Here is a 15,462-nt window from a genome sequence, read left to right as displayed (position 1 = left end):
AACTGAATGAAGGCAATATTTGTTTTGCCAGACATGTTTTGCCTCAGTTTATTAAGGCACCATCAGTAGTCCAAAGTAAATATGCATTTTAATTTGTATGCATTACTTCAATGTACTGATTATAGCTATAAATTGAGGTGTAAGTGTGTGGTGAAACGAGTACTGCTTTCATTTGGTTGCAAACGGCCCTCCCCTAAAAATCATGAATGTAGTATCAATAGCAACAGAGGATTGGCAGATCGACAACATTAAAGGTACGACTGGACTTGGTTTCACTTGGAGCAAATACTTGTATGCTATTTGTGTTAAGAGAGAGTATAAATACGTACCTCTGTAAGAGATCACTTATTATAGTGCTACAACATAATGTAGTTGATTACCAGTTTCAGCTGTTAGGTGATGACTTTCAGGCCTACAAAAGAAAATTATGTATCCCTGATTTAGTGTGTGTATTAATGAAAACTGGACCCCAAAACTGAGAGTAGATTTCACATACATACAGAAAAGAGTGGTGGGGGACTTTAATTTGTAATATGTATAGAACATTAAGATTTGTGTAGATTCTGACAATAATAATTTTGTGTGGCTCCAGGGTCAGGTGCAAGTCTTTGAGTTAGACACCACTTTGGTGAATTGCGTGTCTGTAATATACCCTAGTTCTCCAACCAGGCAAGGGGACCTACAGTTCAATGTGGAATCCAAACCATGGGTCATTTCTGGTGAACTTCTGTGTCACAGAGGTGAATACAAGGTTAAAAGGCACATCTTGTGAATGACTTCCTTCAGCATAGAGACATCGCTCAACTAGAGTGGCCAGCGTGATCCCCAGACATGTCCCCTATCGCACATGCCTGGGATAGAGTGAAAAAAAGGACTTTTTATGGATGACCTGACCCACCAACCACTCTTAGGGATCTTCGCCAAATTGCCGTTGAAGAGTGGGACAATCTGGACCAACATTGCCTTGATGAACTTGTGAATAGTATGCCACAACGAATGCAGGCATGCATCAATGCAAGAAGACGTGCTGCTAGGTATCAGAGGTACCAGTGTGTGCTGGAATCTCTGTGTGGTGGTACAACATGCAATGTGTGGTTTTCATGAACAATAAAAAGGACGGAATTGATGTTTATGTTGATCTCTATTCCAGTTTTCTGCACAGGTTCCGGAACTCGCTGAAAAGAGATGATGCAAAACTTTCTTTGGTGCACTTATTTAGCAGTTGCAAAGCATTGCCGGGTTCATTAGTTAGTTACACACACAAAGATGTCCCATGGCTCACTTATTTGTTAGTAAAACCCATATCAAAATCCATACAGTGGTTCCTGAGATTAAATGGCACATACTGGACATTGTTTCCTGTCTGTACAATATCTTCTGTGACATTAAGTTTTCTCAATTTTCTTCCTTGTCCCTTCCAGTTAACCCATGCTGTTTTTTTAATTTTGAAGTGAAATTAAAAATTTTATTCATTGGGCTATTGTCATTCATTCTGCAGATATGACCGTAAAACTTTAACCTACTCTTGTGTCTGTGATTGTTTCTATGTTTCTGTATAGATCGTAACTTCTTCTCTTTGTCCAGTGTTATCTTTGTTCTTTCGTCATCCTAAAATTTTTGTATTTTCTTTTCTTGTTTCTTTTTTCGTTTACCTCTTTTATTACAAATTAGGCATTCACATCCATAAAGTCCTTCCAGTTTTTTTGTGTAGTGTTTAATTTTTTCCTGGAATGATACTGATCACTTATTATATCGGTTTTTGGTGAGTTTGTATGCTAATTCTGTTTTGTTCGATATTTATTTACTTGTGGAACTATCTAATACCATTTGATTGCATCCATTCTCCCAAATTCTTAACTTATCAGCTCTTTTGATGATCCCGTGTTGTATTTGTAAGTGTTTTTCACTATCGCGTATATGTTCAATGTATTATGTTTCCTATATTTGTAACCCAGTTTTAGCTCCAATGTCGCAAAGTGGGTCTATCATTATCTTTGCATTTATTTTGTCCTTAGAAATTACTGCAGTATCATCAGCAAAAGGCACATTTCACCTCAAATCTTCCACTACCTTGTCCTAGATGGACTCCTTCAATGTTTTTATCTTGTAGTTCCTTCTCCATCTCTCTTGTGTCTTTGTCTAAGATTGAAGAGAATCGGTGAGAGCCCATTGCCCTGTGGAATGCGTGGTAATTGTCTGTTGGATTTGGTGATACCTGCTTGTCAATTGTTAGAAATGCTGTCTGTCTACAGAATCTAACACTTTTTTTGAAATCAGTGAATATGACGACTGTGTTAAGGTTACCCATTGTTTGGATCCTGTCAACTGTTTTAAAGCTAAAAATTTGCGCAATCTGTTTTTATTAATCCTGTTTGGTACTCGCCAGTTGTTCTGGTTATTCTTCTTTCTTATTCAGTAGAGCTTTGGAGATAATTTTGGAGATGACTGAAAGTAGAGATACGCATTGATAATTTTTGTCATCTGTCCTGTCACCATTCTTGTGTAGCAGGTGGATTGTATCTTGTTTATAGTTGTCTGGTGTTCTACCTTTCTCCCAGCTATCTTTAATAACCTCAGAAATGGTTTCAGCTACCTACTTGGCACCAGTTTCCACATCTTTGCTGATGGCCTATCTTCACCTGTCACTCTGTTTTTCATCTGGTCAATGTGTTCAGTTCAGTGGTTCCAAAGATGGATTTTCCTTTTGAGGCTTTCTGGAAATTATTTGTTCGTTCCTTCAATATAGAAGATTTTGCTAGTATCTCACAGTGGTCTTTGTTGTTGGTAATCAGTTTTCCGATTGAATCTGTGCAGTGTGAATCTGTGCACCGGCTTGTACCCTGTTGTTTCTTTTTTGGAAACTCTGTAGAAATCTCTAGTGTTGTTCTGTCTGAAATTTGTATCTGTTTCCTCTAGTCATTTTCATCATATTTTAATTTCTCTGTTTGAATAATTTTTGATGTCTGATTTGTAATCTCTTTGAAAGTGTTCCAGTCTTTCCTTTTTGCAAGTGTTCCATTTTTTCCAAGCTGTCAGTCAGTGCTGTATTCTTTTGTCATATATATATTATTCCATGACGCACATTTCCTTTTTCTTCATGGTTGTTCTGTCTTTCACTGTGTCTGTCACTGCTTATCTGATCTCATCCCAATTTACTATCTTCTTTCTGTGAAGCTTTTTAACGAATTCGTTCCTGTTGTCTGATGGAAATTTTGTGTCAATCGTATGAATTACTTTAATTTTTGGGTTTGGTTTTTTAGGTTGAAATTTGGCTTTGATTTCTGTTAAAAATTGTGCGGTTCTATGCTTGGTCCTTTTCTGATCGGTACATTCGTGATTTATCTATGGTTTTGTTTGGTTATTGCCACATGATTCAGTTGAAATGAGCCTAAATGTGTATTAGGAGAAGACCAGGTCGTCTTTCTCCTTGGTAAATTTCTGAAAACGTTTGACCTTAGATCTAGGTTGAATTGTCTGTAGAAGTTGACGTACCTTTCTCCGTTCTTGTTGGCGTGTTTGAGCGCAGGAAAGTTTCCTGCTGTTGACTTGCATTTCTCGTCACTGCCAATCCATGCATGGAAGTCCTCCTACAACTAATTTTGTGTGGTGCTTTGGCATTTTTGATAGGCCTATCTCATTTTCTAGGTTTTCCCAGAATTGTTTGCCTTTTTCTGGATTTTTTTTTCTGTTGTCATTGTTGGTAGGTGCTTCTGCAATTATGATGCTATAGTCCTTGTTTGTTGATCAAAATGAGAGAAGTTAATGTTAATTCCAATGGGGATGCAAAACTTGTTATGGATTCTGTTGGATTTCATTTAATGATGAAAGCCATTCCAAGCATAGTACCTTTCCATATATTCTTTATGATTGGTTTCTCATTATAAACTTTGTCGCACTCCCATTCGAAAATGTTCTCGTCTCGGTATCTAGTTCCCTGAAGTGCTAATATAACTATGTTGCATCTGTTTGATATATCCATCAATTGTTTGTTTTCTAGTTTTCACTAAAGTGTTGATGTTCAATGGGCTTAGCAGATATTTTTTCATAGGCCATATGCAGAAGTTCTAAAAAGCTCCGACTCTTCCTTACATGATGTTCTAGGCTCTCCAGAATCCAATTGCTAGTTGCATCAGTGTCTCCAGTGATGGATTGTTTACCCGCTAGAGTACTTTTCCGTTCAGTGTTTCCCATCATGTCTTGGCTGAAAGTGGTATGTTACATATGTGATAAAAACCCGAGAGGGGTCTTAACAGGCTGCTTAATATGGGAACAGACACCTTTTGTAGCAGACCACTTTGGTAACACACTACTGATTTTTACAGCCGCTGTCGACATACAGACAGGCGCTGACCATGTAACTGCTAGCTGCAAGTCAGATGTGACATGAACTTCAGTTCTGCTTTGTGGGTTGCTGCTTTCACTAGGTCTACCTTAGTGAAGTCCACACTATCTGCCTTTAATACCATTGAGGTATCACTGTGAGGAGAAAGATGTATCGGTCTTTTTTGTTCTTGATATTAATATCTTCACCTGCCTCAGAAGCTGTTGATCTTCTTCACCTCATTTCCACACTGCTGACTAATTGGCTTTCCCTCTCCTCTTACCAAGCAGTTAGCTATTGCAAACAGAAAGTTTTTTCAGTTTTCTTTTGGCCCAGTACTGCTTCAGTCCTGCATGCCTAAAGTGTTGTTCTTTCTCTGTGATCACTCTTCCCCTCATTTGTTAATCTTGGTTTATAGAAGCGTTTGTGTCTTTGAATATTTTGATTTTATATGCTTTGGTTATTTTTTTAACAAATGTGAAATTTTGGTGTACCCATATACCTACGTTGATTTTCACAAGCCGTTTAATGCTGTTCTTCCTGTTGGATAATATTTCTATCGTACTCCAATTTCTGTTTTCTTGTGACCAAGGAATAAAATTCTACTTTCTTACTGTGTTCATTACTGGTTCCATTTTGTAGTTGTATATTTCATAAGCTGCTAGTCTCAAGTGCCTTTATTTTCTTAGTATTTTTGTTTATGCTCATTGTGATTATTCTCATTTCCGTCTTGAGCATTTTATCTATTTATGCCGTTTTATTGGTTTTTTTGTTTTTTGGTGTTTTAATTTTGTGGCTATTGAGAGCCCATTAATGGTTATGGATTCTTAATGATCTTTGTGCTTTTGTTAGTTTAATCTGTTGTGCCACATAATAGAGTTCAACGCAGTTGAACAGCAGTTGTGACAGCCAATCTCCCTGTGTTTCAGTGAACTGCTCAGGAAATGTTGTTCTAAGCATACTGATTTGTGTTAAGGTGAGTTCTGTAAAGTTGTCTATTTTTGAGTGCAGTCTGAAGTTTCTTGAGATTTCGTATGTTGAAGGTCTATGGACACAGTTCCATCCTTTCTTAAAAAATCTGCAAATGTTCTTGCAAGGGGATTGGTTTCTTTTATGTGCCATGAGTAATTTTAAAATAACAATTTCCTATGCACAGCTTAGGTCTGAAGCCTCCCCATTACCCACCTGTTTCAAGCACAGTGCAACCTGTCAAGTTTGACTGATGAGTGTGTCAGTGATGCAGCTATTTGTCAGTATTGTGTAATCAGTACAGCGACTATGATTCCATAAAACCACTTGCTTCTCAGCTGTTAAAGTGTTAAAACATCCCTGTAGGAAAATATGGTTTCTCACTGGGGGATGTAAATATGGAATGCACAATGCATAAAAAGAAATTGCCATTGCCCATTTATTGGCTTTATGGTACAGGTTAGTTTGCTGCCACAAACCTCATGTAAAGAAGTGGCACAGATGGTGTTGTCAGTAGCGGGAGCAGAATGGCAGCGTTGTGAGCATCAGTATACTATGTTTCCCCGAGTGTCCCATTCCTGGATGGAGTCTGGAAAGAATGACTGCCAGTATGCTTTGGTGTTTTAACTTGCACTACAATCATCTACGGTCTTGTGATCTAGTGTTTCATTGAGAATTTCTCCTCAGAGTGACTTGATCCACTACTTCCATTGGTAGTAATCAATAAGGCACACCAGAAACAAAGTTAGGAAAATTTTAAAGTAGCTCGTGGTCTCGTGGTAGTGTTCTCGCTTCCCGAGCACGGGGTCCCGGGTTCGATTCCCGGCGGGGTCAGGGATTTTTCCTGCCTTGAGATGACCAGGTGTTGTTGTATTATCATCGTCATCATAATCATCATCATCATCATTCATCCCCATTACAGTCGGAGGAAGGCAATGGCAAACCACCTCCACTAGGACCTTGCCTAGTAAAGTGAGAAATAATTGTAACTGTGTTTTAGCTTTATGGTCTGTAGGAAGCTTATTAGCTTTTATAGGCTACAAACTGGAAGCTGCAAATTGAATTTTGTAGGTGTAGTTGTGTTCTGATGAAATACTAGGCATTTGTCATGGTATATCTGTCGATTCTATATTACACGTTCCCACCTGACAGCCAGGCCAGAAATAGTTGACACCGCACTTTGTTTACACACACACACACACACACACACACACACACACACACACACACACACACACACACCAATTTTGCTAAATCTGACAATTTGCAGGAAACAGTCGCTGAGAGTATAAGGAGTCAAAAAGTACATATGAACACATGGCTGTAAATGCACTGACTGCTTTGCCATCGTGGCACAGTGGCTTTGCACAACTACGTGGACTACCCTAGCATGCCTCCCTCTTCATTCCAAATTCCCATTCACATCGCAGTGTACTAAATCCGAACAGCATTGTAGAGGCTATCGAACTGTATTGGAACAGTGCCACAGCATTGGACAATTGAGGAGGGAGGCATCCTGGGGTAGTCTGTGCAGTTGTGCAAATCCACTGTGCCAAGGTGATGTATTGATTCGCACATCTGCCTAGTGAGCAGGTGAGCCAGGTTCGAATCCCGGCCTCAGTACAATCTTTCATTGCTTCAGTCTACATATATATACATAGATGCTTGAAATTTGAAAAGGTTTGTAGAACATAAAATTTGATCTGTTTAAAAAAGTGTTTCTAAAATGGAATTTTACATACCCTTTGAATTGAGCAGTCTCATATTAGTCTAGTGTGATATGCACTTCAGAGAATGATATGTATTAACATGGACAATAAAACCTTTGTTGGCCACATTTTCATTTCCTGATGTGCGCTGTCTCGTATATCGTCCAGACCCATGCTGTATGCTACTGCCGTGCAGTAGTGCTGCTCAATTGCTGCTGGAGTACTGTCCCTATTAACAACACATCACTGAACTAGACTAAATTGGGCCTGCTCGACTAAAGGGGCATGTAAAATCCTGCATTTTTAAAGTGGAAACTGACAATTTCTGTTGAGAGTGAGTGTCGCAGGGAACATATGATGAAAAATGTGTGTTTGGGCTGACTCAGTCTACACATTACAAAAGTGAAACAGAAAAATCTGGTGGAAAAACCGCGAAAAAATCTGCCTGGCGATTCTTAAAAAGGGACACTCTGTATAATGGGAAATCCGGGATGGTTAAAAAAAAAAGCATGTGCGCGCGCACACACACACACACACACACACACACACACACACACTTGCGCTCGCATCGTTACTCATTGTACTTCTATGCAGGTTCCTTTCATGAAGGAATCTATGGAACATGATGCATCAGTCAACTATGGAACACATTAAGCCTAAAACTATTCTTGCCACCTCTTTTGTCCAGCCCATAATATTTCTGTCTTTCTGAGTGGACTTCTTATTGCCACCACGTATTGTTCTCAGTTTGTATTGATGCATTGTTGTTTCCTTAATCCGCTATGAACTGTATTGTTAATGTTATGTGGCTGAGATTCTGATTGGCACATTTTTAAAGAATTCCCATTTTGTGCCATAAACTCATTGTGAACAATTTTTATGTAAAACATGGAAATACATTAGCATTTATTGAAGAAATTAGGTTTTGCATCATGCTGTGAAATATCTTGTGATGGTACAGTTCTTGTCCAAACAAGGTAGCCATATTGGAATGTTCATGTATGGAGATACTGTTAAACAGGAGAGACTTTAGCCTCCATGCACTCATCTGGAACTGATAGTGTCTCAGTGTAATGTAAACTATTGACTGCATCAGAGTAGCAGGTGCTCGATCTTATCAGTGACGCACAATGGGAGGGTGGTGTGGGCAATACTCACATAGCAGCCTTATCTCCAGAGAAGAGACTGATAAATGCTTGACTGGCTTGTTGTGTGTTCTTCCTCTACAGCTGGTGTTCACTTTGCCACTACAGTGGTGGGAGTTGTGGAGGGGGAAACAAAACTCTGGTGTAATTGAGGCACAGCTAGAGTAAACTTGCATCGTAGATGCTGCTGTTCTTATGTACATAGGTGGAAACTGCATTGGTATGCTATTTCAGTACACGTTGTTTTGTTGTTTATATTGATGCTGGTTGTGATCAAAGCAAAGGAGTTAGTGCTGCAAAAGAATGCAGGGTTGTTTGATGGGGATGGTGTGTTCGTGATTATTTTGTGAGTAACGACAATAGAGAGAATAACTTACTTACTTTCTAATATTCAACTTCTAGTCAGTCGAGATTGTTTCGATTATCATATTTGAAATGTATTTAGAACTCTAGGAGCTCATGTTTAGGGGCCTGCACGCAGTTGGACAACTTCATTAGGTTTTACTAAACAGTTTCTGTGGTGTCCTTAGGTTTCAGTGAACAGTTTCTGTAGAAACAGCTCCATAATGAGCTGGGCTTGGCATGACACTCACACTTGATTCTGTGTAACTGCAATAACTGGTTCTGGCCGTCTTGTTTCTGTTTTAGAACATTTCTCATATGCTTCCGTGAAATGTTTAAACACCAATGTTAACAACTGCTGTGTTACTGTATATGTATTTTCAAGAGAATTCCAATGCCATTAACATTGCATTCTATTAAAAAGTTCAGTTGATGAAAGAATTAAGTGTAACAAAAATGACATACTGTCATTTGCTGAAAATGTTCAGTATTGTGAGGTGTTCAAAAAGTAAAAAAGGTTTTAGTCTTGCGCAACTGACACTGGATATATCTCTTTATATTGGATTTGTTGTTTTGTAATGATTTCACAAATTCTGATAGTGTAAATAAAATTGTGCAGATCTTTTATTAGTGCATCAAGGAAAAAGCTGAGGATTGTGCCCTCATCAGGTAAAGGAAAGCTGTAATCTTTTCATCTGACTGCATACTTAATTTTATTATGAGCAGCACCAGTAAAGTTTGTTTTGATATGCTTCCTTACATTTTACATGCTTTGAATCATTATATTTTTGTTTGTGTGTGTAGGAGTTTGTTACAGATAAAATATTACTGTGTTACATTTTGTCAAAGAAGTCACTGGCAAAGTTGGAAATATGGTACTGAGGCAGCATTTATAATTCTCTCTTCCAATAGCTTGTATTTACCCTCTTAATTATTTGTAACTTGGTACGCTGCCCACAGTATTTGGACTTTTTAGAAGTAGCATTGACGTACTTGTTCCTGAAAGAAACTTATTTGAAATGCATTGTGGGACATGTAAAGAATGCTTTATTTTTCATCCCTGTAGTTTAGTTGAATTTGGTAATTTGAAATTTTGTTTTGAATTAGTGCTTATCTGTTTCTGTTCTGTATATTGTTTTGTTTGTTTTTTTAGTTATGTCTGTTGTTTCCCTGTCTTGATTTCAGTTGTGAGTACTTTGCTTGCTCCCCCCCAGTAGTATGTTGTTCTAACGCACTTGGCAGTCTAGCAAGAGCGTGTGGATACAATGACAAACACTCAGGTAAGTGCTGTATTATTTCTTCTATTCTCCAGTGGCTAACTTTGAGCCACTTATTTCATTACTGTATATTAATATCTACTGAAAAACAAGATGGAGTGGATGTGGGAAATTTCCCTTACTTTAAATTATAAATGTATATACATATGGTTATCAAAATAATGGAAATATTCTAGGTTCTTCTTGCACAGCTTGACATGTTAGCAACTGCACTCACTAATTAGTTAGCAGCTTACTTGGTTGTCAGCGAGCCCTTCACACAGTGAAATTACTGCTGTTTGGAATGGACAAGTCCATTTTTAGGGTTCTATACCTTAAATGATGAAAATAGAATTTTATAGGATCACTTTATTGTCCATCTGTCTGTCCATCTGTTAAAACCTCTTTTTCTCGGAAGCATGTTGATGTATCAAATTGAAAATTGACGCATACTAAGAACTATGGTCCTTTGGCAATGTAATAAATGTAAGTTTCTAAGTCAGTGTATTAGAAAGGTATGACCACTTATGTCACAAATTTTGATATTCACAAGTTCACTTATCAAAACTTATTGCGTACTTCTGTTTGATGTAGTATCAAGCAGATTGGAAGAAGCAAGTTTTCACAGTATAAGTAAAGGGGAAAAAATCAGAAAATTATTATTTTGTAATTATATTACACGACAAATTTTGTTGTTGTTGTTTATCAGACTCCTAACGTAAAATCAAAACAGTTCAGGAAAGTCTTGGGATTCCTGGAACAAACATCTTGCCAGTATCAATGTTAATAAAAGGCAAAAATCATAAAGAATCTTGATTCCAGGGGTGGATGAACTGCCTATATAATTAATTAAATTTGTATGGGATTGCCAGAGCACAAGTGCTATTCACTCCTGGCTAATTTGTATCTTTACAGCCCAGGAAGAGTTATAGGTCCTTTGCTGTTCGTATCCGATACAAAAGATTTACGAGACAATCTGAGCAGCCTGATTTAGGTTTTCCGTGATTTCCCTAGATCACTTCAGGGAAATGCCGGGATGGTTCCTTCGAAAGGGCACGGCCGATTTCCTTCCCCATTCTTCCCTAATTCGAGCTTGTGCTCCGTCTCTAATGACCTCGTTGTCGACGGGACGTTAAACACTTATCTCCTCCTCCTCTGAGCAACCCTCTTGGATTTTTTGCAGATAATGCTGCCATTTTGCCATCTCGTAAAGTCGCCATAAAATCAAAGTGAATTGCAAAATGATTTACATGTGACATCTGCATGATGCTAAAAGCGGCATTTGGCCTTAAACAACAAAAAATGTTATGTTTTCCACATGAGAACAAAAAATTAAGTTTTGATTTCACAATAAATAACACAAATTTGTTGTAGATTCAACTAAATTACCTTGGGAGTACAGTACCAGACCTTTGAAATTGAAACCATCCCATAAAAAAAATGTAGGAAAGTTAAATAAAGCTGGTGTTTTATTGGCAGAATACTAAGAAGATTCAGTAGGTTACTAAGAGACTTCTGAAACTGATAGTTATCTTCTCTAGTATTCGTGTGTAGTATGGGATCCTTACCAGATAGAATTGATGAAAGACATTGAAAAGGGGAGCAGCCCATTCCCATTTTGTGTTATCGCAAAATAGGGAAGTGAGTGTCATGAATATGGTAAGAGAGTGGGGGAGCCAGTCATTAAAACGGGCATTTTTTGTTGCTGCAATATCTTTTTACGCTATTTTAATCACAAACTTTCTCCTCTAAATGCCAAAATGCTTTGTTAATGCTTGCCTACCTAGAGAGAAGCGACCTTTGTAATTAGAGAATACAGAGCCCTCGGAAAGATTCGTGAGTTGAAAGGCCAAGATATAGCCTGGAAGTGAACCAATGAACCCCATGCAAAGCACTTGAGTGTGAATTACAGAATAATTGTGTAGATGTAGATTACAGTGAAGGAGGTTTGTTATTTTATTACAGGGTTGGCAGTGTAACAGACTGGAAGGGATGTTTTTAAGTCCATTGGTACATAAAAAGAAACAAAGTCTAAGACTGATCCTTTATCTTTTAGCCGAATATATACCTGTGCAGAGTCATCATGCCTCCAGTGCTGTTGACACATACATATTGAGTCAAGAGGAGAGGCACATGCTTTGAGGGTGGACAGTATTGGTGATTCTGAAGGGGAAAAAAAGATGAACATATGACATTTTCTTAACCATATTCAACATACAGCTCTTTGAAAATCACGGGCAACAGTCACATGTCTTTTACCAACACTCACTTGCGAATAAAAGTGACATTAGGCTCTGTAGTGTTGTCTTTACTGGCCATAGGTTCTGGAACCACGCATTTTTCCCACGTACACATTCGCTTGGTGTGCCCACAGCATCAGCAGTAGGGTTCCAATACATCTTCACAGCATTTGATTTCTACAACAGTTGGGCTGGAGCTACTCTGGTTATTCACATTTCAATGGAAACAGCAAAGCTATTACTTACTGCATAGAACTTCAACTTCATATTTTATCTGTGTGTGTGTGTGTGTGTGTGTGTGTGTGTGTGTGAGTAAAGGACTACACAAATGGTCTCAGATCAGCAGCACGGTAGCTCTCTACAAGTGCTGCAAAATGCATTACAGATGACGGTTAATTTTTTGAATGTCTCTTGAAGAAGGAAAAAAAAAAAAAAAAAAAAAAGTACAGATTAAGCAAAACTTTAGATCACAATGTTTTTTACTATTGCTTGTATCTGCCCTGTTCTCTATTGTTTTCATCAGTGTCCTTGGAAACTGTTAAGAACATGACATATGTTCATATGATGAGTTTTTGCTCAGAATCGCTAATACTACGAATCCCTCAAAGCACATACCTTTCCTCCTGGCTTTGTGAATTGTTTTGTGAATGGTGTTTTATTCATCTCATGATGCACATTTGCTATCTGTTTGGTTTGCGTACAGGAGACATGTCAAAAATTTATAAGACAGTTCCAATGATTTTTACATTAATAAATAAATAATGGCACTGTAATAAATAACAACACTATAAGGATATTTCTTGAAATGTGTGACACATTGTATCCAGTTCAAATTTCCAGTTTGTCCTGCACAAATTCATCGACTGAGTAATAACACTTCAGTGTCAGTACCTCACATAGCTTTGTTTTAAGTTAGCCCAAATTCATCTGCATCAACTTGTTCCCTTTTAATTTATTACAAGTTTTCATTCCTATGTATTAAGGTCCCTGGTCATGCAGTCTGAGGCAGCGAGTGGGGAGCATAAATTTTTCTTTGTTTCTAGTTATCATGTGAATGGACAAAATGATTTCCCTTGAATCATTCATGTCTGGTGTACAAAAAATATAATAATCTCATATATGTATAAGGATGGCAGAGTTAATATTTTAAGTTTCCTAGATAATAGTTGACATGGTTGTTTGTGATTTGCAGTGCACATATTTCAAATGATTTTTTCTGTAGTTTTAGTATCCACACTGTGTTTGTCGAGGTACACCAAGAAACAATACCATACCTAATAATGGATTCGAAGTAGCTTGTATATGCTACTTTTTGTGTGTCCATGTCAGTTGCAGTTGATAATATTTGCTTTGCAAATGCAAAGCTGCTCAGTTTGTTCGCCAGGTATTCAATTTGCGCCTGCCAGCTCAAATTTTTATCTACATTTAAACCTAAGAATTTGACTGAGTCAACTTCTTCTATACCTTGATTGTTGTGTACAATCTTCATCTGCTCACATTTTGACTGTTTGGTTTTGAACTGCATCACATGAGACTTACATATGTTTAGATTCAATCACCCCATATGTGCGACAGGAGCTGAGCATACCAAGAGTGCTAACATTGGATATATAAGTTTCAAGGTTTTCTTAGTAAATGTACACTCTGTATGGAGAGTTCATATGCAAGTCCATCTTTCTCTCTCTTTCTTTGCATCAAAGAACAACAAATGCAAAAAGTACAGTTCACATGAATAGGAACGGTACACCAAAACTTGAAGCCAAACTACAAAGAGATGAGATAGAATTTAGGTAAACAGACACTATGATGACTTTGAAATGGCAGGATGAAAGAGATGTATGTATGTATGTTGATGACCCACATACCATACAGATGCAATTAAATTGGCTGTGAAACTGGACAGTAAAACTGATACTGAAAAATGCAAACCAAAATGTGTAGGATTACAGTGAGTCTATGGATGCAGTGGACAAATAAGACACACTGCTTAGCTCAAAGCAGTGTGTTAGCAAAATGATGAAATGCTACAGAAGAGCCTTTTCTTCTCTTAGACATGTGCATGTTAAATTGCCTCACTATTTACAAGATTCTTATGAGAAGGAAAACTTAAGCCACCAAAGTTCATCTAACAAGGGGACCATCAGACCTGTTAATCACAGATTTTAGTAAATCTTAGATATGTCGTAGAACAACCTTTCCTGAGAACCTGGTCAGTGGCTTTTCATGTGGCAGCCCCCAGTTTCCAAGATAACTGATTTTTGTTTTATACGTGCCCCCTGAGGATGGTCCTCATTTTTTCAAATTTCATGTTTCTTCACACACACACACCACTTGGTTTTTCTACTTTTGTTTTAATAAGAATTTTAAGACCTGCTTTGTTGAAAATGAAGATAAGGAACCCATGCTGCAGAGCCTGGGAAACAGCATCAAGTCACTCTGTGTTGTTTATTAGTGTTTATGCGTGTGTACTTAACTGCTATTTAGTCCATTGAAATTTTACATTAACTTCACTCCTCCTTCCACCGTATCTTTTGCCACAATAAAATTTTACGTAAGAAAAAGGAAATGTATATAAGAACTCTAAACCTATGTCTAACTACTTCGTGTCCAGACTCATGACTGAAGTGAACTTGTCACCTCACTGCAGAGTGAAAATTTTATTCAGGAAATATCCCCCCCGTGCTGTGGCTAAGCCGTGTCTCTGCAATATCCTTTCTTTTGGAAGTGCTAGTCTCAAAAGTTTCACAGGAGAGCTGGTGTGAAGTTCAGAAGGTAGGAGACAAGGTGCTGGCAGAAGTAAAACTGTGATGACAGCTTGTGTATTGTGCTTGGCTAACTCAGTTAGTTGAGAACTTGCCCAAGAAAACCAAAGGTACCAAGTTTGAGTCTTGGTCCAGCACACAATTTTAATTCGGCAGGAAGTTTCATATGAGTGCACACTCTGCAGCAGAGTGAAAAATTCATTCTATTTATTTCTCAGGGTGAAGTCACACAAATCAGGTTTCTACATTTTAGCAAGTTTTCCTAAGGTTAATTCAATAAGTTAATTAGTAAATTGTCAAAGTATGACTGAACAGGTCAGGAGAGGCAATCACAGTGTCTATTTAAAGGTGCGAGAGAAATCGGTGGGAACCTTGCATTGAGGGCTTCTTACCGGACAGAATGAGAAGAAAGAATTAATAAGTTTGTCATCACCCCAAGTTCTGGAAGAAATGTTTTGTTTCTATGCTTTGTCAAGTTCCATTCTGCATACAGTGACCTTGTGGTCAACTCAAACCAGTATGTTGCATCACAGCTTCAGATCAAATTCCTTCAGTCTACGAATAAATGAAGGTAATCCCACTATTTTGATAACCATATATTGTGTTTATTTTATTTACTTATATGAACAATATTTTCAGTATACAATGGTCATTGAGTTAAACACAATGTTATCTTAAGAATACCTCTTTTGTGCCATGAATAAGTACTTAATTGTAA

The 15,462-nt window shown here is 37.8% G+C and overlaps 1 protein-coding gene across 10 annotated transcripts in view; it reads left to right on the top strand.

Annotated features, from left to right (window-relative positions):
* Positions 1–15,462, top strand: part of LOC126293484 (coronin-2B-like) — a 114,308-nt gene that overhangs the window by 15,993 nt on the left and 82,853 nt on the right. For 2 of the 10 annotated variants that reach the window (XM_049986733.1, XM_049986735.1), the window contains exon 2: positions 9,672–9,766. The exons of 4 other annotated variants lie outside the window; for them this stretch is intronic. In XM_049986733.1, the coding sequence (XP_049842690.1) occupies positions 9,752–9,766 (15 nt within the window). In that variant the 5' untranslated portion in view covers positions 9,672–9,751. Of the gene's footprint in view, positions 1–8,211; positions 8,365–8,384; positions 8,491–9,671; positions 9,767–15,462 lie in introns of those variants that run through there. 4 more of the 10 variants (XM_049986732.1, XM_049986737.1, XM_049986738.1 and 1 more) reach the window with 4 other exon arrangements.

This window comes from Schistocerca gregaria, chromosome 10 (assembly GCF_023897955.1).
Source record: "Schistocerca gregaria isolate iqSchGreg1 chromosome 10, iqSchGreg1.2, whole genome shotgun sequence".
NCBI lineage: Eukaryota > Metazoa > Arthropoda > Insecta > Orthoptera > Acrididae > Schistocerca > Schistocerca gregaria.
This window is presented reverse-complemented; position numbering and strand designations above follow the sequence as displayed.